Source organism: Oncorhynchus kisutch, linkage group LG24 (assembly GCF_002021735.2).
Source record: "Oncorhynchus kisutch isolate 150728-3 linkage group LG24, Okis_V2, whole genome shotgun sequence".
In the NCBI taxonomy this organism is placed as follows: domain Eukaryota; kingdom Metazoa; phylum Chordata; class Actinopteri; order Salmoniformes; family Salmonidae; genus Oncorhynchus; species Oncorhynchus kisutch.
Window position 1 is genome coordinate 21,855,668 of NC_034197.2, and position 24,050 is coordinate 21,879,717.

General features: G+C 42.3%; 2 protein-coding genes across 2 annotated transcripts in view; both read left to right on the forward strand.

Annotated features, from left to right (window-relative positions):
• LOC109869324 (ephrin type-B receptor 2-like) overlaps positions 1 to 4,399 on the forward strand; it is a 57,106-nt gene extending 52,707 nt beyond the window's left edge. Inside the window, exons 14-15 of the mRNA XM_020459401.2 lie at positions 163 to 318; positions 582 to 4,399. Of these exons, the coding sequence (XP_020314990.2) occupies positions 163 to 318; positions 582 to 690 (265 nt within the window). The 3' untranslated portion in view covers positions 691 to 4,399. The remainder of the gene's footprint in view (positions 1 to 162; positions 319 to 581) is intronic.
• Positions 4,400 to 6,447: 2,048 nt separating this feature from the next.
• LOC109869811 (leucine-rich repeat-containing protein 38-like) lies at positions 6,448 to 23,085 on the forward strand. The gene is made up of 3 exons (XM_020460068.2): positions 6,448 to 7,238; positions 7,382 to 8,566; positions 20,740 to 23,085. Exons 2-3 carry the CDS (start codon positions 7,939 to 7,941, stop codon positions 20,985 to 20,987), a joined length of 876 nt encoding a protein of 291 aa, XP_020315657.1. The 5' UTR covers positions 6,448 to 7,238; positions 7,382 to 7,938; the 3' UTR covers positions 20,988 to 23,085.
• Positions 23,086 to 24,050: the final 965 nt, after the last annotated feature.

Consider the following 24,050-nt stretch of genomic DNA (forward strand, 5'->3'; position numbering starts at 1 on the left):
GTTTGGGTTCTCACTGGGTTCTCAATGGATTTGTTTGGGTTCTCACTGGGTTCTCAATGGATTTGTTTGGGTTCTGACTGGGTCCAATGGATTTGTTTGGGTTCTCACTGGGTTGTTATTGGGTTTGTTTGGGTTCTCACTGGATTCCTCTCCTGTTTCTAGTGTGCACCTACCTCTGCTAGACCGCAGCACGCCTGACTTCTCCAGCTTCAGCACCGTGGATGAGTGGCTGGATGCCATCAGGATGGGCCAGTACAAGGAGAACTTTGCCAATGAGGAGTTCACTAGCTTCGATGTGGTCTCCCAAATGACCACAGAGTAAGTTAACCTCCCCAGACACCCTCCACCTGCTAAATGTGTCCTAGACTGTGTTGAATGTGTTTTAGACTAATCTTAATGTGTCATAGACTGTGCTAAATGTGTAGTAGACCTAGACTGTGTTAAAAGTGTTCTAGACTGTGCTATCTGTGATAAATCTGGCCTCATAGAGTGTGCTAAATGTGTCATAGACTGCTGTGTCGCTGACTTGCTAAATGTGTCATAGAATGCTGTGTTGCTGATTGCTTTCTCTCTCTCCACAGGGACATCATCCGAGTAGGGGTGACGCTAGCAGGCCACCAAAAGAAGATCCTGAACAGTGTCCAGTCCATGCGGGCCCAGATGAACCAGATCACCTCTGTGGAGGTCTGACCTCTAGACGAGGAGGACACCAGACTATACCGGACCCCAGCCTGGTCTCCCTGTCAGACTGTGACCCTCCACCCCCATCAGACCCCTTTCTCTAGACCATCCTCCCCTGAGTTCAGTCAACAGTCTGCAGCCCGTACTGTACGGTCAGTCTGGTCAGTTTGCAGCCGTGCTCAGTCCACAACCACCACCCCCTCGTATGTTAAGTCTGTCTCCAGTGCTGAGCCTACGACGGTGTCCAGACTGTGTCCAGTCTCCGACTGCAGCCTGCCTGTGTTGAGTGCACAGCTGCAGCCCCTCCCTTTGTTTGTAGTAGGATATTGTTTACAGTCTATTAGTTGGATATGATTTCTACTAGTCCCCAGACTGAAACTCAACAACACGACTGCCCTTTAAAAGGGCTATTAAGAGAAGGTTGGGACCAGACTTCATAGGACTCTCATCTTTCACAGTTCTGAGGGTATCAGCGACTCCAACAATATGACCAGTACTCTGAACGGAGTGGATGGAAAAATTGTAGACTACAATACAGTTCCATAGACTTTATGGATGTAAAATGAAATTACTCATCTTCTGGAAGCATCAGACTCAGCGTTCTTGTGAATAATGCTCTCTTTTGACAATTTGAAAATTGTGGAGATTATATTTCTGTTTGCTATCTACAGTACCTACACTTCTAATCTCTTGAAAATACGTTTTGAAAGTTATTTTAAAAACCTTTGAACACACTACTTCCAACAGCCCAAAAGAACCATAATATAAATGTAATGTACTGTGCATGTCATTGTCTGGTACATATCAGATGCACTTGACTCTCTGTCTGCAGACTATGCGCTGCACGTAGCGCCCTGCGGTTGCTAGGGTTCTCAGTCGGGGTCTCAATTTACTGTGGAGAGTTAGAAAAGTAGATTACACAAGGTGCAATTTCGGAATTTGGTTGTGCATCAGCAGTTCCAAAATTATTGGGACATTTTTACCATTTTTGTGGTTGTTTTGGCTCTATACTCCAGCACTTTGGATTTGAAATGACACAATAACTATGAGGTTAAAGTGCAGACTGTCAACTTTATTTTGAGGGTATTTTCATCAATATCAGGTGAACCGTTTAGAAATTACAGCACTTTTTGTACATTGTCCCCACATTTTAGGGGACCAAAAGTATTGGGAGAAATTCACCTATATGTATATTAAAGCATTTGCTATTTGTTTTGGTTGTGTTTCAGATTATTTTATAATAGAAATCTATGGTAAATAATGTATTGTGTTATTTTGGAGTCACTTTTATTGTAAATAAGAATATAATATGTTTCTAAACACAAATAATGATGAGTGAGAAAGTTACAGAAGCATAAATATATCTCTCTTCGAAAAAGGCTAACCTCCCATGTTATATGAAATGATAACATGGTAGCATGTCTTGAGGGTATGATATTTGTGCATCTAACTTTCTCACTCATTATCACTCACGATTCATTCAGGACTATCAATAATCATTGTATCATCCACATTAATGTAGAAGTGTTTAGAAACATATGAAACATACCCTCAAATGTAAGCTGACAGTCTGCACTTTAACCTCATAGTCATTGTATAATTTCATATCCAAGAGGTTGGAGTACAGAGTCAAAACAACAACAAAAATTGTCACTGTCACAATATTTTGGAGATCACTATATTGTCAGTCAGTGGCAGTCACTCAATTAGCTCATGTCAGCTAACCAAATCTTGTTTAGGGTCCCCAAAAGCCTAGGGGCTGTTTCTCTCTCTTCTGGGAATCACAGGTTGCCATAGCCACTGAACCATGTCGGCCATTTTCATTGTTTTGGAGTTCTGCTCCGTGCAATCTTTGCTTCAGTGACTCAGTGAGTAGTTTTTTAAATGTTTCTATGTGCACCTTAATGATGAAGTAGAATGGGCGCTACCATGAATTCTTCCATTACAAAATTGTTGTGTGCAAAGTTTAGATTACGCTTTCCTTTTGCCCTCCGCTATGTTTAAAGGATCTCATGTGAATACCAATGTACTTTGGTCCTGTCATGAAAAAGCACTTGCCCTCCCCTTTATGGTACATACAAAATGGCTGCCTTAGGTTATGCAGCCAGGTGTTCAAAACTGTACTTGCACAAAATGGCAGCCTCTGAAGCTCCACAGGTGGGAAATGATCAGAAAAGGAGCCTGCTGGTATTTAAAAGACTTCACAGAACACTGTGCTCATTTGGTTGGTTTTTAAATAGTTTTTGTTTTTTGTTTTTATACTGCTACATATGATCACCTTTGACAATATGGAGCTGTGAATTGTCACGTAATCTGGGGTCATACACTGCCGGCATATTGACATGTATATACTGTTGCCGTTACTATTTAAAAAGCTAGAACACGTGTTTATGAATCGTCTCAGAGAAAAGTGGGGACTTTTTAAAGAAATGGATGAAAGGTCATTTAAAAAACGGACGGGCTTCAGTTTTTGTTGTACTGAGCGGTAGGGTATACGTCTTCCTCCTATTGTGCCAGCACAAATCACAACAAGTTTACACGTTGATACTCCGTCCATAACGTAGTGAACTTGAGGTTCAGGGATCAGCAGGAAAACATTTGAAATGTTTTTGAAAAGTGTTGTTCTAAGCAGCCAAAAGATACTAGACAAGTAAAACCAGGATATTGCAACCTCTGCTCTTTGAGTGCTACAGTGTCTGCATGCTTCCATTGTCTCAGCACTTCATGGAGAAATCCCAATCAGCCATTCCATAGGGCATCTCACATAGCATTTAATAGTTATAAATAAGGTACTAATTAGGAGACACCTCAATGAGACAACAGTGTTATTAAAATGTTATACTACTGCTACTCAACCAACAAACTCTGCTTTTCTTGGGAAAAGAGACACTCCCCACTTCAATAAATAGGGATATGTTCTTCCAAAGACTATCATCTGCAGTTCTTTACAGATACATTGTCCTCATCTTATTATGTATTATCTGTTGTTTAGCATAGCTTCTCATCAAGGTACAGCTTGTGCATTAATGTGTTGGAAGCTTTGCTATTTGATCATAAAGGATAGCCCCAGACACTAATTTACTTTGTTTTTATAGGCCTAGCATAACAAGTGGGGAGGCAATGTACTATACAAGACCTGAATTTGTGAATGAAGGAAGACTGTCAAATCAAACAAATCTTTATTTGTTTATTTTTTTGCTTCTGTCAACAAATACACTCAGAAAGAACCTGCCATCTCTGTGTGTGCCATTTACTAACAAAAGAAACCAAAATGGACGCTTCTACTGTAACCTCAAGTCAATATTGTTGTGCCCTCTCTATATGACCACATTTAAGTTTTTGTCATTCTCTGTGTGTAAAAAGAACTCTCATTCCCTATGCTGGTCCCATGTTAAAACTGTGCTATTACTATACCTCTATACCATTATAGTACCTTTTTCACATTCTTTCACTTTTGTCCTCCGTCCTTGGTCTACCAGCCCCCCCTCCCCGTCCAGTCCTAACCACTGTGATTGCATTGGGACGTTTCGTTTTCTGTATAAATGTACATTGACTGTAACCCTGTGAAGGATGTAACAATTTTAATTATTTGTAATACTGTTATTTGTCTATTTTATTTAAAAAAAAAAGACAAAACAAAAGAAAACAACATCTACAACAACAAACTGAAAGCCGGTACAACTGTTTCAATAATAATAATAATAAAATATTGGTTACATTCCGTCTCAAAGTACTTTTATTTTCTTCAAGAACCTTTCCCCTTTATCCTGCATTACATTTATATTCACCAAATAAAGATCTTATCCCTTACTATTTTCTACTTCTACTTAATGTGTTTTATCTTCACTGTAAAATGACTGGTCCTGAGACTGTAAAGGACACATTGAACACAAGAGGGAAGTAGAGACCACTCTAGGATATTTGTCCAACAATGTCAACAGTCAAGTTGCTTGTCTGTTTGTTTTTGCATTGGTGAGCATTTGCCCGAAGTCTCATCTGTTCAGTAATTTATCGTATAGTAATTACATTTCCAAATACAAGAATTAGAAGGCTTGATTCCAAGTTGTACATCAACAGTTTTCTTTCACTCACTGGGTCATTGTGTGGTCATGTGTGCTTTCGGAGAGAGTGCTGTCATTCTTTACCATCAAATGTAAACAAACTTGGAGCAAATCCGGATATATACATACATCTGTCAATGTAACGGACGTGGGTGCAACTTTCTCTGCTAGATAAGAGATTTCCTCAGCTGAAGACATTTGTGATCAAGTACTTCTGGATTCCTTTATTTCAGAAACATAATCTGGGTAAGTGTATCTCATTTCCCAGAAGGCACATTGTACTACACCCTCGAAAGCCCAACTGCCCATTGTCTGCCTGCCTGTTTGTCTGTCAAATTCCTGCAGCTTGATCCTGATTCTTGATAGTACAGAATGTAGCTAGACTTCAGTCAGATATCACAAAAGATGACTCACATAGCTGACAACCTTGTTCAAGTCTCACAGTTGGCAGGTGTGGTGTTTGGACACACGCACGCAAACTCACAGAACGACTGACAGGTGGTCTCAGGTTTCTTTTTGAAGAGGAACAAGATGTCTGTCTAACTTTCCACAGTGGCACTCCCCCTCAGAGCCCTAGCTCTCTGTCCTTGACTGGCACCCAGGGTACACAGCCAGCGGGCACAGTTACACCTGCCAACGTGCAACTAAAGAAGTGACAGCTGGGCCCCACTGTCTTGGATGCTTGGGTCACTTTGAAAATGACCGTTGGAAAGTGAGGCGCCATGCTTTTCCATTGGCACCTCCCTCCCTCCCAGCCCTGTATGTGCAGCTGTTTCCGACCCAGGGTGCCACACATCAGGTTACACTGACATTTATTTACATGCTAAACATGAACTGCATGGGGGGAAACACATTAGCCTATTTTCACTTCATAGGGCCCTAACGGCCTCTGCAGGCAAGCTCCCTACAATTACACTAAAGAATAAAACTTATCAACTAGTCAATAACAATAATAATTTCTGTGTTGGTGCCAATGAAATTAGTGATTAATGTTGATGCAGGCACGTGCACAGATATGGCTCTAGGGGTGCTTGAGCACCTGCCCTGTTGCCCTCCTATAAGTGAAGTGCCCTTTCCATTTTTATTCAACTTTTAGTCAAATTTTTGTCCTTTTCTATAAAGAATTGCCCATCAAATTCGCTAATTTCTCATTTTTGAATCTTGGAAAATGTCCCCTCCCCCGCTCCTCTGCCCACACAGGAGTGCTCACTCAGCTGCACTGCACGCATCCTCCGACTGCTGCACAAGCAGAAACTACAACTCAGATGTTAGCAGCAGAACAAACTTCAATCACAGGTAAAGACTAGTTACATTGTAACAACAGCATAGCTAACAGTTAGCTGATTTACATAATCTCAATTACTGGGATTCATTGGAATTTACCCTTCTTATAGGAACCTCCAACTCCAAGTGCACCCCCTCCCTAACGTTCAAAATGATTTTCACCTGCAGTGAATGTGGAGTTTGTCAGGATCAAAAGAAATATGAAATCAAGACATCTTTTTTTAAATGACATTTTATTACATTTTTTTAAATAGACTTTTTCTTCCACTTTGTAAATGTGGAGTACATCGGTCGGAAAAAAATCTAATTTAATACATTTTCTATTTCATTTTAAGGCTGTATGTAAAATGTCCAGATTGTGCAAGGGGTGTGTAGACTTTTACTAGTGACTGTATACAGGTATTTGTTATACCAAGGCCCGATGGCCCTGTAGCAAATGGCCCTTCTTCAAAAGAAAAAAATACATTTTTTAATTAATATTTAATTGTATTTATGTTTTTCAGGGGGTGTTGCAGCACCCTCAGTACACCTGCTTCCCACAATTATATCTGTGACATGCTATTCCCAACAAGCATGTTTGATGTATCAGGAAATGCTCTTGGTGGACATAGCATATATTCTGTTTCTGTAACTGCGGTCTGTGGACATGATGTCTGACTACTGTACTGTAGCATAGAGGTACATAGCATGTAAACAACAACAGCTGGCAAATTAGCTGCCGTTGGTAAGGTAACTGCCATTGGGAACACATTGCTTAGTTTAAGGTACAGTATTTCTGAAGACCACTTGGCTTTTGCAGTGGATGTGTTAAAACTGTAGTGTATGTACTGTATGTTTTTCTAACTGTGAATGTATAGGACATGCATTAAAGCTACAGGAGTGGATTGTATGAGACAGCCATTCAGCTTGTTGCTCAGGAAAGGCACGAGACAAACGCATCACCCCGCTGTGGCAAGCTGTCATGTGATGGCGTTCCTCAATATGACACTTTTGGGATATTCGCCTGTGCTGCACAGGCAGCTTCACACCACGGTGTATGTTTAGAGCATGTTGTCATGGCAACAGAGCTGGGATGGCCGGATCGTGCAGCACAGTGAGACAGAGGACAGTTGAGGAGGAGACGTATGTGATGATGATTCCCAAGGATCACAGTCATCAGGATTATATTCCTCCTGGGATTCTGCTGGGAGCCATGTGACATCATCACAACATGTGAGTTATCTGATGTCATTTGGACTCGAGTCACTGTCGGTATCTCCCCAGCCCATACGGTTGGATATAAATACCCATGCTTTCAGTGAGTCTAGCCTTCCAATGCTTAGATCCTCACAGTATATTCTTCTTCTGACTCACAGACGGTGTCCCTCGTTAATTGTTCTGAAGAAGGAGTAATGAGACTCTGAGGGTCGACCCTCCTGCAAACTCACACCACCTTCTGGCTTACCCTATGTCCCTCCACCCCCCATCCCCCACTCTCCCCACTCCCAACACACACCCTCCCCAGCGCACGTCTCTGGTTTGCTAGTTTCTATTTAACCCCCCTCCCTTACTCTCTCTCTCTCTCTCGCTCACTCCCTCTCTCTCACTCCTCCCCTTATTCCCTCAAAGCCAGCAGGCTGCTTTTCGATCCAGACCGCTTGCTACATGATCTCCTTGAAAACACCGTTGCGCATCTCTCTCGCCGCTCGATGGCTTAGCCTTTGTAGACTACTCAACAAGAGGAAGAGAGATGCCAGCGCCAGGACATTGACTCCTTTCTTTCTTCTGCTTCCCCCTCCCCTTCCTTAATCTCCCATCCCTTGATCTCTACCCCCTCCCCTGTGCCCTCTCCTGTCCTGTACCTCCTTCCTCCCAACCTCCTCCTCCCCTACCTAAACCCCTGCTCTCCCTCTCACCTCGCACCCCCTTGACAATGTTACCATGCATTAACTGGCTTCAGCCTTTCCTTGCCTTGCTTTCCTCCACCTTGCTGACTCGGGGCCACAACTGTCCGTCCAGCTGCCTGTGTCCAGACCACCACACCGTGGACTGCCAGGGCCAAGGTCTCACCAGCCTCCCTAGCCCCATCCCCCTGGACGTCCGGCGCCTCCTTCTCTCCGACAACTGGATTCCCTGGATCCCCTCGGACTTCCTGGTTCTGTACAGTGACCTGGTCTACCTGGACCTGAGGAATAACTCCCTGTCGGTGCTGGAGCCCGGCACCCTCAGCACCTCATCTCGCCTAGTCTTCCTGGACCTGGGCAGCAACAACCTGACAGAGATCCAGTCAGGGACCTTTGTGGAGTCCCGGAGCCTGATCAAGCTGCGTCTGGGGAACAACCCCTACCTTAGCCTGGTGGAAGAGGATGCTTTCCTGGGGCTGACCTCGCTGCGAGAGCTGGAGCTGGAGAGGAACGGCCTGCAGGGGCTGGATGTGGGGGTGCTGGAGCCCCTAACCTCACTCCGGGTGGTGCGCCTGGAGGGCAACCCCTGGGTGTGCAACTGTCACTTTGCCAAACTTTTTGTGTGGCTCACGGAGAACTGCCACAAGCTTCCAATGGGTATGTAAGCTGCTTAACAGCACGTATTTGTTTTACCATCTTTGCCTGTGCTAGGACATAGAAAACCAATCTTTTGTCATAATCCAGCAGCCCACTCGTTTCTGATTCAAACCATTTATAAGCTATCAAACCTTAAGCCAATCAGTTATAGAATAATAATATAAGACTGCACAGTACACTGAAATACAGATAGTGTAATGCATGTAACAGTGGTTAGTATTACATTAAATGACTCTACTTGGCCCAATATCTATGAACATATCAAAATTAAATCAAAACAAATCAAAAATGTATTAGTCACATGCACCGAATACAACAGGTCCACCTTACAGTGAAATGCTTACGAGCCCCAACCAACAATGCAGTTTTAAAAAATACGGACAAGAATAAGAAATAAAAGTAACAAGTAATTAAAGAGCAGCAGTAAAGTAACAATAGCGAGACTATATACAGGGGGGTACCGATACAGAGTCAATGTGCAGGGGCACCGGTTAGTTGAGTTAATATGTAGGTAGAGTTATTTAAAGTGACTATGCATAGATGATAACAACAGAGAGTAGCAGCGGTGTAAAAGGGGGGGGGGGGCAATGCAAATAGTCTGGATAGCCATTTGATTAGATGTTCAGGAGTCTTATGGCTTGGGGTAGAAGCTGTTTAGAAGCCTCTTGGACTTAGACTTGGTGCTCTGGTACCAGAGACAACAGCCACACTATGACTAGGGTGGCTGGAGTCTTTGACAATTGTTAGGGCCTTCCTCTGACACCGCCTGGTATAGAGGTCCTGGATGGCAGGAAGCTTGGCCCCAGTGATGTACTGGGCTGTTCGCACTACCCTCTGTAGTGCCAAGCGGTCAGAGGCCGAGCAGTTGCCATACCAGGCAATGATACAACCAGATGCTCTCGATGGTGCAGCTGTAGAACCTTTTGAGGATCTGAGGACCCATGACAAATCTTTTCAGTCTCCTGAGGGGAATAGGCTTTGTCGTGCCCTCTTCACGACTGTCTTGGTGTGTTTGTACCATGTTAGTATGTTGGTGATGTGGACACCAAGGAACTTAAAGCTCTCAACCTGCTCCACTACAGCCCCGTCGATGAGAATGGAGGCGTGCTCAGTCCTCTTTTTCCTGTAGTCCAAAATCATCTCCTTTATGGTTACTACTCTTTGTTTTCAATTGTCTATCATTTAAACAGCTATTGGCTATCAACCTCATCTTTATTTATTTCAAGTGCAGCTTGTTGCTCATACTACTGATAATTCTGTATAGATATGGACAAGTCAATGTTGTTATGAATAAGATCACTCTGAGACATCTTGGTGAGCATGAGAAAAGCAGAAAGATAATTGTGGTAGACTAGTGGGGAGTCCCAGATTCAAGATACCAGATTGTGTCTGAATAATTAATTAACCATATGCCTCATTAGAGTCTGTTCTCAGATTGTGTGTGTGTTTGCATGTGTGTGTTTGTGTGTGTGTGTGTTTACGTGTGGGGGTGTGTTTGTGCGCACAAGTTCTAAAATCACAACAAGAAGACTGTTTATTGTTTACATCCTCAAACACTGTCCGACAAAATATACAAGGAGTAGATCACGAGTAAGATCTTCAAGATCAAAAAGATATGAGGCCAGGGTATCACATTCAATAGGATCTGAATCACTTGATAGATCATAATATACCTGCATTGTTCATTTAATGACGGACAAAAAGCATTTCTGATCCACTCGATGTACTGTTACAGTATGGACAGTTAGGCTATTAATGTCTATTAATGTTTACATAATTCTTCCTTGTTTGCAGTGTTGACAGGTCATTGCACGCATTGTATAATGCTCACTGTCATTCTCCAGAGCTACTGTAACACGTCACATTGTATGCAGGTGCACAGTGCTGAGATCTGACCAACATTCTATGCGTGGAAGTCCAACTGCATGCTAGCAGATACCCATAGACTTCCAGTCATTGATCATATAGGATAGTTAGCATTGGCTCGCGAAACTACCTCTAACTTCCTTCATACTGGATACATACACATCAAAATGGTAGTTCATCTGACTCTGGGGAAAATGGACAAATTCCCAAAGTATCCCTTTAACTGCTTCCCAAGAGAGCTTGGCTAGTGCTACTAAATACATGTTCTTACAAGTTTATTAAGGTCTGTCCAAATGACACACATCAATATTATTTCCGCTGGAATTAGGGCCATATGTGTGTCCCAAATGGCACCCCATTCCCTTTATAGTTCACTACTTTTGACCAGGGCCCATAAGGCTCTTGTCAAAAGTAGTGCAGTATATAGGGAATAGGGTGCCATGTGGGAGGCAACCTATGTTATTACAGTACGCTAATCAAAGCAACAGGATGTTCTATGGATCATAATAATTATCAAATTGACACATCAACAATCTTCACAGTGGATTTATTTTCAATAGCTGTGACCTGGACTCGTGGCAGAACACAATGTTATACTAACAACATTCTGTGTGGCACATTAGCGCCTAGCCTTCGGTGAGCCCAGACACATACAGTACACACACCGACACTATGGTGCTTTCTAAGTGCTCTTCTGTCCTCCTGAAACCCAGAAATGTATTTTTGTCCTCTCTAGTGGACATCAGTTCTTGGTCTGTGTCTCTGAGGCCATACAAGCCACTGTATTAAATCCTGTTGTCCCTTTGAGAGGACATTCTGGACTTTTCAATGATATCACGTGTAGGGGTGTGACCTTGACAACTTTATCTTCCTGGTTCTTTAAAAGATGGCTGCCGTTAAAATTAGCACATTTTATGGACATGTGAAAAGTGTGTGTAATTATTAATTATAGTTTTTGTGAGTTTGATATTCAAATGTTTTCTAGTAAGTGAGTATTTCAGCAATAGTTAAGTGAGTTGGTCAGGACTTTGTCATATTTTTTTCACATTAAATAAGAGCTAAATAAGAGCTTATCAAGAAATGTCCTCTGTAGTGGACACCCAGATGCCACAACTATGTTTTTCACCTACAGTACTGTACCCATTGACTGTCATGTTAATTTGTGTATATTTACATCCTAATGACCACTACGGAGGACAATTTTGCACTTACAATAAAAATAACAATATTTGTTCCCACATTTTTTGGGGTTACATGTATTTTTCACCCCAAACACTTACGTTATAGAAAAAATATTGAAATCCCAAACACATTTTTTTCAGGTCTCAGGACGCTATAGGCCTTAGCAACTTTAGGCTCCTTGCTAATTAAGGCTCACCCTAGAAAACCTCTACTGTATGTTACTCTAAAGGACATGTGAATGTACAGTATATTTTACATATAGTCAGACTTAATCTTTCCCATTGCATTGGGGACAAACTAGTTGCAAGCCATGATAATCTTGTCATCATTCAGACAAGGCAGCAGACTAGAAACATGGATCGGAGTGTATATTCATTAATAAGAAATTAAGATTTGATGGATTAAACAAGTCATTTACTCCCTTATTACTAAATTCCTGACCCTCTGAGGCTTAATCACAATCAATACTTCTTAATTACTGAGTGTGAACTAGAACTGTGAACAAACTGGGGGCTGGAGGGCGCAGGATAATGGATCACTTGTTGTCCTGGACGCTTCCACAGAACCATTCAATCAAGCGCAGTCACTTTGTGGAATAAGTCAAAAAGTACATTTGCTCTTGGACACTGTATTTTCACTGACCCAAACAGTAACATCTTTCTTTGACCCACTTTTCTATCTAGCATCAGTGACATTGCTCTGTCAGTTCCTGATTGAGATTATATTGATCTGTATAGCATCTGAGAACATAAATAGACATTTACAAACTATTGAGCTTTACTCATTGAGTTTGTGAGTGCTGGTTTCACATACACATTGTAGCCTGCTCTCAGGTACTGTATCATCAAGATGCAACAAAGCTCAGTAATAGGGTCAATCTGCGATTGGGACAGCTTTAAAAAAAAAAAGATATATACTCATTGATTCTTGAAGAATATAACCACTTTGTTGTTGTTTGAACTGCAGATTGCCCCTTTAAAACACAGTAGCTGAGGATATTTCACAATGGTGCCTTTAGGTGAGTGTGTGTGAATTATTCAAAGCGGTAACCTGTATAATCATACCATTGAGTGCTGTTCTCTAGTGCTGTTGAGTCAAGGATGAACAATCAGCATGCATGTTTTACTACACTTCATTTTATACTGACGACAGCTTACCATTGACACTGATATTGTCTAGACCAGGGATGGGCAACTGTAGGCCCGCGGATCACCCCCCCCCCCCCCCCCCCCCCCCCAAATAAAAATTATATTAACAACAACCTGGGACTCAACTTACTGTTGAGAGTTAGAATAGTAGAATACACAAGGTGCAATTTAGAAATTTGGTTGTGCATCAGCAGTTTTTCTCTTGTTATGTGAGTCACTGACAGTCACTCAATTAGCCCATGTCAGCTAAAAGGTTTTGATTGTTGAGTTAGTCTAGCCAGCTATCTAAACTTGTAGTTATCATGGTCAAATTACCGACTGGGTGGCCCCCATTGATTTTTTTAGTCACGCTCAATCAGATATCATATTCTAAATTGCTAACATTTCTCTCCACCCTATAGCAAAATGAGTCAAATTAGTTGTAAAACTGCAAATTCTTCTCTCTGCTCCATGGCAAAATGAGTAGAATTGCATGAAATTAGTTATACAATTGAAAAATCTTCTCTCTGTCCTATGGTAAAATGTGTAGAATTGCAAAATTTTCTCCATGCCCATGGCAAAATGTCTAAAATTGCAGGAAATTAACTCTAATACATATTTTTTATTTATTTCCGCTGTCAAGAGGAGGGCCGTTAAAATGTTTGGTTGCAAGGTGGGGGGGCTCCCCAACCAAATTTCACTTAGGTCCCCAAAAGTCTACGGCCAGCTCAGACTGCATGTGTCGGTATGGATGAGGGTATGCAGACCCATGAGTCACTGTGGCCCATCATAGTTAGTTCCGATTTTTTTGTGGACCCCAGCCCCATCGAAGTTGCACATCCCTGGTCTAGACTAATGTTCCCTCACAGTAAAAGATACTCCATTGCTCTAAGAGTGACACACACACAAACATATACATAAACAAACACACACAAAAGTACATGCACCCATGGATGCAGACAAGCACGCATGTCCATATGCAGGTAAGTGTCACGTCCTGACCTTAGTTCCTTTTTTATGTCTCTGTTTTAGTTTTGTCAGGGCGTGAGTTGGGGTGGGCATTCAAGGTTTTTGTTCTAGGTTTTGTATTTCTGCTTTTGGCGTGGTATAGTTCCCAATCAGAGGCAGCTGTCAATCGTTGTCTCTGATTGAGAACCACACTTAGGTAGCCTGTTTTGTGTATTCACCTGACAGAACTGTTTAGTTTCTTCCTTTCACTTTGTTATTTTGTCTCGTGTGTTCAGTCGAATAAATAATTAACATGGACACTTACAACGCTGTATATTGGTCCGATCCTTCTTACTCCTCCTCAGATGATGAAGAGGTTCGTTACAGAACTACCCACCACAACCGGACTAAGCAGCGTGGTAACCAGGAGCAGAGGGTTCTGGACTCCTGGAAATGGGAGGAGATTTTGGACGGTAAGGGACCCTGGGCACAGGCTGGGGAATATCGCCGCCCCAGGCAGGAGCTGAAGGCAGCTAAAGCAGAGCGGCGGCATTATGAGGAGTTAGCACAACAGCGCAACAGGGACGAGAGGCAGCCCCAAAAATGTCTTGGGGGAAGGCACACGGGGAGTGTGGCTAAGTCAGGTAGGAGACTAGAGCCAACTCCCCATGCTTACCGTGGCGCAGGCATAGCCCGGTGCGCTACATCGCAGCTCCTCGTATCGGCCGGGCCAGAGTGGGCATCGAGCCAGGAGCAATGAAGCCGGCTCAGCGCATCTGGTCTCCAGTGCGTCTCCTCAGCCCGGGCTATATGGCACCAGCCCTACGCACTGTGTCCCCAGTTCGCCAGCACAGCCCAGTGCGGTCTGTTCCACCCCGCCGCACTTGCCGGGTTACGGGGAGTATCCAGCCAGGACAGGTTGTGCAGGCTCGGTGCTCGAGACCTCCAGTGCGCCTCCACGGTCCAGTCGATCCGGTGCCGCCTCCACGCACCAGGCCTCCTGTGGCAGCCCCACGCACCAATCTGTCTCTCCGTCTCCTCCCTCCAGGTGCTCCCGCCTGTCCAGCGCTTCCAGAGTCTCCCTCCTGTCCAGCGCTTCCAGAGTGTCCCCCCTGTCCAGCGCTTCCAGAGTCTCCCTCCTGTCCAGCTCTTCCAGAGCCTCCCTCCTGTCCGGAGCTACCAGAGCCTCCATCCTGTCCAGAGCTGCCAGAGCCGCCCGTCAGTCAGGAGCTGCCAGAGCCGCCCGTCAGTCAGGAGCTGCCAAAGCCGCCCGTCAGTCAGGAGCTGCCAGAGCTGCCCGTCAGTCAGGAGCTGCCAGAGCCGCCCGTCAACCAGGAGCTGCCAGAGCCGCCCGTCAGTCAGGCGCTGCCGGAGTCTCCCGTCTATAGCCACTTAAGAGGGCCAAGACTATGGTAGAGTGGGGCCGCCACCGCGGGGGGGGGGGGGGGGGGGGGGGGGGGGGGGGGGGGGGGGGGGGGGGGGGGGGCATTCGAGGTTTTTGTTCTAGGTTTTGTATTTCTGCTTTTGGCCTGGTATGGTTCCCAATTAGAGGCAGCTATCAATCGTTGTCTCTGATTGAGAACCATACTTAGGTAGCCTGTGTTCCCACTATTATTTGTGGGTAGTTCCCACTATTATTTTGTGTATTCACCTGACAGGACTGTTTTGTTTCTTCCTTTCACTTTGTTATTTTGTTTTGTGTGTTCAGTCGAATAAATAATTAACATGGACACTTACCACGCTGCATATTGGTCCGATCCTTCCTACTCCTCCTCAGACGACGAAGAGATTCATTACAGTAAGCACTAGCACACACAGGCACAAACTAAAATATAATTCCAACTATATAGCAGCATGGCAGCTGATATATATATATACAGTACCTTCAGAAAGTGCTTAGACCCATTGACTTTTTACACATTTTGTTAGGTTATAGCGTTATTATAACATTTTTAAAATCCTCAGCAATCTACACACAATACCCCATGATGACAAAATGAAAACAGGTTTTAAGACATTTTTACAAATGTACTAAAAATCAAAAACAGAAATACCTTATTTACATAAGTATTCAGACCCTTTCTATGAGACTCAAAATTGAGTTCAGGTGGATCCTGTTTCCATTGATCATCCTTGAGATGTGTCTACAAGTTGATTGGAGTCCACCTGTGGTAAATTCAATTGATTGGACATGATTTGGAAAGGCACACACCTGTCTATATAAGGTACCACAGTTGACAGCTCATGTCAGAGCAAAATCCAAGCCATGAGGTCAAAAGGATTTGTTCGTAGAGCTCCGAGACAGGATTGTGTTGATGCACAGATGTGGAGAAGGGTACCATAAAATGTCTGCAGCATCGAAGGTCTCCAAGAACACAGTGGCCTCTATCATTCTTAAATGGAAGAAGTTTTGAACCACCAAGACTCTTCCTGGAGCTGGCTGCCCAGCCAAACTGAGCAATTGGGGGAGAAGGGCCTTGGTCAGTGAGGTGACCAATAACCTGTTGGTCACTCTGACAGAGCTCTAGAGTTCCTCTGTGGAGCTGAGAGAACCTTCCAGAAGGACAACCATCTCTGCAGCATTCCACCAATCAGGCCTTCATGGCAGAGTGGCCAGACGGAAGCCACTCCTCAGTAAAAGGTACATGACAGCCCGCTTGGAGTTTGCCAAAAGGCACCTAAAGACACTCAGACCATGCGAAACAAGAATCTCTGGTCTGATGAAACCAAGTTTGACCTCTTTGGCCTGAATGTCAAGCATCACGTCTGGAGGAAACCTGGCCCAACGGTGAGGCATGGTCATGCTTTGGGGACACCATCATGCTTTGGGGATGTTGTTCAGCTGCAGGGACTGGGAGACTGGTCAGGATTGAGGCAAAGATGAACAGTGCCAAGTGTAGAGAGATCCTTGAAGAAAACCTGCTCCAAAGCACCTCAGACAGGGGCGAAGGTTCACCTTCCAACAGGACAACGTCCCTAAGCACACAGCCAAAACAACGCAGGAGTGGCGTAAAGACAAGTTTCTGAATGTCCTTGAGAGGCCCAGCCAGAGCCTGGACTTGAACCCGATCGAACAGCTCTGGAGAGACCTGAAAATAGCTGTGCAGCAACGCTCCCCATCCAAGCTGACAGATCTTGAGAGGATCTGCAGAGAAGAATGGGAGAAACTCCCCAAATACAGATGTGCCAAGTTTGTAGCATCATACTTGGGCGGCAGGGTAGCCTAGTGGTTAGAGCGGTGGACTAGTAACCGCAAAGGTTGCAAGTTCAAATCCCCGAGCTGACAAGGTACAAATCTGTCATTGGTACAAGGTACAAATTCTGCCCCTGAACAGGCAGTTAACCCACTGTTCCTAGGCTGTCATTGAAAATAAGAGTTTGTTCTTACTGACTTGCCTAGTTAAATAAAGGTACAAGAAGACTTGATGCTGTAATCGCTGCCAAAGGTGCTTCAACAAAGTGCTGCGTAAATGTTCTGAATACTTATGCAAATTCGATTTTTCCGTTAGATTTTAGATTTTTTATAATTTTAATACATTTGATTTTTAATAATTTAACAAAAAAAACGTGTTTTTGCTTTGTCATTATGAAGTATTGTGTGTAGATTGATGAGGGAAAAAAACGATTTAATACAATTTAGAATAAGTTTGTAACGTAACAAAATGTGGAAAAAGTCAAGGGGTCTGAATACTTTCCGAAGGCACTGTATATAACACATCAATATAGGACACTATGCATACTCATGTCAAATATGATGCAGTGATTTTGTTGACGATGTTAAGTCTATAGGCAGCATCAGACAATGTAGGCATACTCAACATTTCCCCACCCCTACCCCCACATCCATCGCCATCACCACCAACACTGAAACCATGCGGACTCTGTCCATCTATTTACAATGTAGTATTCTGGTCCTCTCCACACGAGACACTATGGCTGTGGCGTGCAGAGCCAGGAATAGATCCAGAGACAGAGTCAGAGACAGAGAGAGAGACTACTGTATATATGCATAATATGACATTTGAAATGCCTTCATTGTTTTGGAACTTTTGTAAGTGTAATGTTTACTGTTAATTTTTTGTTTATTTCACCTTTGTTTATGATCTATTTCACTTGCTTTTGGCAACGTAAACGTATGTTTCCCATGCCAATAAAGCCCTTAAATTGAATTGAATTGAGAACAGAAGAGCCAGTGTCTGGGCTTTGCTTGTTGTGCTGCACAGTGAGGAGAGGAGAACCACGTGACTGGAATTTCACAGAGCGATGAGGTCACTGAGTCCCTCCGCATGTGGAAAACCCCTTCTGGTCTAACTGTGACTCACCACACATATACACTTACACACACACATACATACACATGCACACACACTCACACGCTTGATAATGATGTCTACTGACTGCTGGCCACTGCAGCTACAGACACAGGCAGGATAAAAATGGAAGCGCCCCGAACTGCTTTTTATTAGAACATGACTGAGGTACACCATATGTGCTTTTAGATTACGTAATGTTTTATTCAAATACTTCTTTCAAAAACAGTGAATACTGATTGAAAATATAACAAATATTTAACACTTCGTATTAGTGGAATAGATTGGATTAGTTCACAAGAAAACCAGAGCCTCAATGATGCCCCTTGTCATTATAAATCAAATAATTCACAGTATAATCTATCTATATATAATTTGGTGCTGTTACATTATTGTCTGTTATCGTGTATTACTGTATCTTATTACGATATTATCAAATCACCAGAGCGCAAATATCAGTCTCGTCCTTGTTCTGCACACTTCTGTTATTCTCATGCAGAAAGAAATCACGTGACTGTATATTTTCATCCTCTCAAATTAGGGTAGGCTACTATAATACTTATACTTATGCATTCTTACATGTCATATAGCAACTGAACACAAAACAATAACAAAACCTTTTGAACCCTAACTTATAAGTGAAGAGTTTATATATCCACTAATCTTTCACATACAGTATGTGTGTTTTCATCAGAAATGATTGCTTATGGGTACCTTCATCTGTGTTTAAAATATTCTTGTTCTCAGATGTCATTATTCATAGATTTTAGGTGTATGAAAATTGTTTTGTTTATGTGTTATTCAAAACGCTAGCTATATATCCATTGTTTAGCTGTATATCCATTGTTTAGCTGCATCCTGTATATTTGACTATGATATGTGGTATTCTCACCTAGCTATTTTAAGATGAATGCACTTACTGAAAGAAGCTCTGGATAACAGTATCTGCTAAATGACTAAAATGTAAAATGTAAATATTTTACATACAGATCTGTTTTAACATGTTTTAAATGTTGATGTCAAAGATGTATCATTTGCACAGTTCTTTATTAAAATTTAGTTATTTCTTACATTTGGCTGTGTAAAACCTAGCAGGACTACTTATAGCATTTAGCAAAAGAAATACATTATTATTTGTCTCTCTGAAATGAAACCATCAAGTGATACATTTTAAACAAATACATGTCTGTCATTGAACAACCCCAGTACATAATTAGATAGTGAAGTAAACACACCAATGTCTTTCAGAATTTATTTAAACAATAAAAGCTAATTTACCAACATTTCTGAAAATGGATATGTAGCATTTTGTAATTAAACTCTTCAAGTGTTGTGATGTTTTTTCTCCAAAACAGACAAGATCACAATGGACAAAGCATTTAATCTGAGTAGTGTTCTTCTAAAGCACTAATGCATCTGTCTCTGTTGTATTAATACCCAGGGGTTGTTCCCCTTTAAATCTGTCATCTGGTGTCTGCTAGTAACTCACTGGTTGGAGCAGAGATTACTCTCCTTCTTCTGTGAAAACCAAAGCAGATAGGTCTAATCGCAAAGTCGAAATTTCACAAATTAATGTTTGCCTCGGAGGGGTGAAAAATGCTAAATTGGAGGGATCCATGGTCAAATCATATCAAGAAATTATGTAATAGGGGTGATGTGTGTGTCTGTTACAAGTGTTCAGCGAAGCCTCGTAGATCACACCAATCTACGACACCAGGAATATAGCTTGGCACTAAACACATGTATTTATATGACTGTTAAAAGCATTGTGTTATCTCCAAATCGCCTAGCTATAACAGAGATGTGTTAAGACCACACACTTCTCTAGATGCATTAGGCCATTCAGCTCTGTGTGTGTTACTGTACATGTAGGTCAGAGTTTCCCAAACTCGGGCCTCGGGACCCCAGGGGGTGCATGTTTTGGTTTTTGCACCAACACTATACAGCTGATTCAAATGACCAAAGCTTGACGATTATTTGATTATTTGAGTCAGCTGTGTAGTGCTCGGGCAAAAAACGAAACGTGTACCCTTTGGAGTCAACAGGACCAAGTTTGGGGAACCCTGGTGTAGGTGTTGATGTATGGTAATGCAGTCACTTGATACTGCCAAGAGACAAGCTTTTCATAATCGTTATAATTTTTTAAGTGGGAAAACTTAACACAAATGATCAAATGGGTGGGTTTTTTAGACTTGATGTGACTCAATGTGTGGGAAATGGTGAGACACATGAACAGGCACAGTAGCTACTACTGTAGGCGTACTGGGCTATAGCTAATATATCAAACAACTCTGAGGCAAAACAATGGCACCCAACTGTTCCCTCAGTGTCCTCACTTACTGTAAATTGTTACAGTAAGATGATATCACAGACGAGACATTCTTAGTGGATTCCAACCACAGTGCCATTCCAAACTGTATGGCCAACATGCTTTTCAGCAGTTGAAAGTGACATTGAGTGACACAGTACTGTGAGCAGACAGGACAGCTGATCCCCTGTGTATTTATTCAGTCATCTGAGGAGAGGTCAGCTCCACCATGCATTAGATCTGAAAGGACAGGATAGAAGAATGAAGCTGTTACCTTCACTGCTGCCTGTTAAGCTGTTACCATACTTATACATTTCTAATCATTTTAGATATACACTGTGTGTAGGCCGGGGTTGATTTGAGATTGGTCCATAGAGTGACTGTGTTCAAGACTGATGACATCATATCCTGTTCTCTCTCTCTCTTTCTCAGGTATGGAGGGGTTGCAGTGTTCCCTCCCCATGGATGGGAGTCTTATGTCCCTGAGCCTGCTCTCTGAGGCCAGTTTCCGGGAATGCCGGGGCTACCTCTCTCTTACGGACATCCTCATTGTCATCTTCTCGGGCATCTCAGTCTCTGTGGTGGCCATTATAGCCAGCTTCTTCCTGGCCTCCATGGTCCACTGCTTTCAGCGACTGGGCAAAGCTGGTCAGGCGGAAGAGGAGGAGGGCAACGACTGAGGTGAAGAAAAAGCATGATCTGGGACCAGATTCAGTATCACTGCAGACATAGCAGACCCGACTAGGTGCCTCGTAAGAGTGCCAGGAAGAAGGGCAGGACAATGGGAGAGCAAGGCGTGGACAACGAGGAGGGAGTATATGGCCTAGGAATTGTGCAAGAAAGCTCTTACCATGTGAATTCCTGTGTGCTGCATTGGTGGCAGTCAGCAGCACAGGGGTTAAACCATGTCAGGAAAGATTGTGTTAAATAACCTTGAATGATACACGTTTTCTTATCACTGAAGTACGAAATGTGCTACACTCTTAGAAAAAAGGGTTGGAAAAGGGTTCTTCGGCTGTCCCCATAGGATAACCCTTTTTGGTTCCAGGTAGAACCCTTTTGGGTTCCATGTAAAATCCTCTGTGGAAAGAGTTTTTACATGGAACCCAAAAGAGTTCTACCTGGAACCAAAAAGGATTCTTCAAAGGGTTCTTCTATGAGGACAGCTGAAGAACCCTTTCAGGTTTCAAGAGTGTATGTTTCATTGATTGAACACAGCCTTACTACAGATGTAGGATTTTCATTTGACCTACACTATATTGTCACAGCAAAATTATCCTGCAGCTACAGGATTTGAACATTTAGTCCATAATGTTGCTTGATCGGTGGTTAGGCTATTAGCTGGCCAAAAGTAGGCTACATGAAAAGTGCAATACAGTTAATATAACTGTGTGTTACTGTGGGTTTTCAGTGAATTTACGTATATATCAAAGCTCATCTGCATTTCCTGCGGTGCAGGAAAAATCTTAGTAACAAAAGAGTGATCAAATTAAGATCATAAATCTGTACCTTACTTTGGAGAGATCATTCAGCATTCTCTTGAAATCGTAGTTGTACTATATTTGGCCTACAAACACCACCCTTTCAAAGAGGACTATTCCTCTGCTGCCAGGGGGTTCTTTAAGATCTGGCTTGAGCTGGGAAGTAAAGGGACAGAGAGGAGGACAAGGGACCGGCACACAGCAGTCTAATGCACACTTATGTCCATTGCATTGATTTGAGTAGCAACCTACGTAACCTTTGTTTACCAAAGAACAGTCCGAATGAGAAGATTCTATTGTTACAATATAGAACACAGAAATGGGATAGCATGAGCAATCAACATGGATGTTACACTAAACTTTGACACAAACTCCAAAAATGCAAAAAACGAGTAAATATGGAGGGCATTGTTACAATATCTGTTTTTGGAGCATAAATGTAGCCTGACCATGTTTGGTGTTACAACACCCAAAGGAGTAGGCAAGAGAGCAGAAACAGACTGGCACTCAGGCTAGCATAAATGTGTTATTGGCTAAAAAACTGTCACACGTTAGGTACAGTATACTATATAGAACAATATGCTAAAATATCCTGCCAATTATCTCCCATAAATGCAATTATGGAAATCTTTATATTATACATGTAAATGGACCAATGTATTTCCTTGTTTCAGGCATAATGTAACTTATTTTACATTTGACACTTATTTTACATATTAATGCAGATTTTTATTTTTTTTCTCCTTTTTTTTAACAAATTAAGTATCTTTTTTGTATGGGGATTTCACATCCGATGTGAGCGAAGTCTCTAATTCCAAGCTAACAGGGCTAAGGTTAAAATCTGTTAATTTATTTCAATATCTTGATCATCCTTGATGTTTGGGCCTTCCAGTCCTTTCCCATGTCGGCCTTTATTACGACTGGGTACTGGAGCCATCCTCAAAAGACCAGCAGCTAGTAGCAGCCAGGTGAAATTGATGAATGAATGCTTTTGGTCAATGATGGCATGTGTATTTTTTTGGCTTCCTGAAACGACTGGGAGATCATAAATGAAAACCAGCATACTCATAGATGCTTCAAGACCTGAGTTTGAGAGGTTGTCTGTCAAACTATATCTGTCTCTGGCACTTGTGACCTACCAATGAGATTTGAGATCCCAAAAACAGATTAAAGGGCTTTTTTTCTGATGCACCTTAACAAACACATAAAAAATATTAACACGGGGTTGCAAAAGTGCAATGTTACAAAATGTAAGAGAGAAAATGAAGCAGTAAAATAAACACATTATGCTCTGGAACTTTGCTTTTACAACTTTTATTTCACATAACCTTTCTGTTTCTTTGAATGAGTATGTACAGTAAGTACACTGTCGACTGAGTGTTCAAATCATTACGAACATCTACTCTTTCCATGACATAGACTGACCAGGTGAATCCAGGTAAAAGCTATGATCCTTTATTGATTTCACCTTAATCCACTTCAATCAGTGTAGATGAAGGGGAGGAGACGGGTTAAATATATATTTTTTAAGCCTTGAGACAATTGAGACATGATTTGTGTACGTGTGTCATTCAGAAGGTGAATGGAAAAAACAAAACATTTAAGTGCCTTTGAACGGGGTATGGTAGTAGGTGCCAGGCGCACCGGTTTGAGTGTGTAAAGAATTGCTTGGTTTTTCACGCTCAACAGTTTCCCCGTGTGTATCAAAAATGGTCCACCACCAAAAGGACATCAGCCAACTTGACACAACTGTGGAATGCTTTTGACACCTTGTAGAGTCCATCCCCCGACAAATGGAGGCTGTTCTGCAGTCAAAAGGGGGTGCAACTCAATATTAGGAAGGTGTTCCTAATGTTTTATACACTCAGGGTATGTAGAATATTTGTATTTTATTGATTTAACCCTTATATAACAAGGTGTGTAAATAGGGAACCAATTCTCATTTGCAATAACAACCCGGCTAATAAGTACACTTTGGAACCAACATTGTATACTAAACAAAATATAAACGCAACATGTAAAGTATTGGTCCCATGTTTCATGAACTGAAATAAAAAATCCCAGAAACTGTCTATACACACAAAAAGCGTATTTCTCTCAAATGTTGTGAACAAATGTGTTTACATCCCTGTTAGTGAGCATTTCTCCCTTGCCAAGATAATCCATCCACCTGACAGGTGTGGCATATCAAAAAGCTGATTAAACAGTATGATGCATCAAGTGCAACTTGTGCTGGGGACAATAAAAGGCCACTCTAAAATG

What these genes read in the sequence shown, in the direction of transcription:
- LOC109869811 (XM_020460068.2), top strand. Translation starts at nt 7,939, where the DNA reads ATGTTACCATGCATTAACTGGCTTCAGCCTTTCCTTGCCTTGCTTTCC. An exon ending in CTGCCACAAGCTTCCAATGG is followed by an intron (nt 8,567 to 20,739) that starts GTATGTAAGCTG and finishes TCTCTTTCTCAG; the next exon opens with GTATGGAGGGGTTGCAGTGT.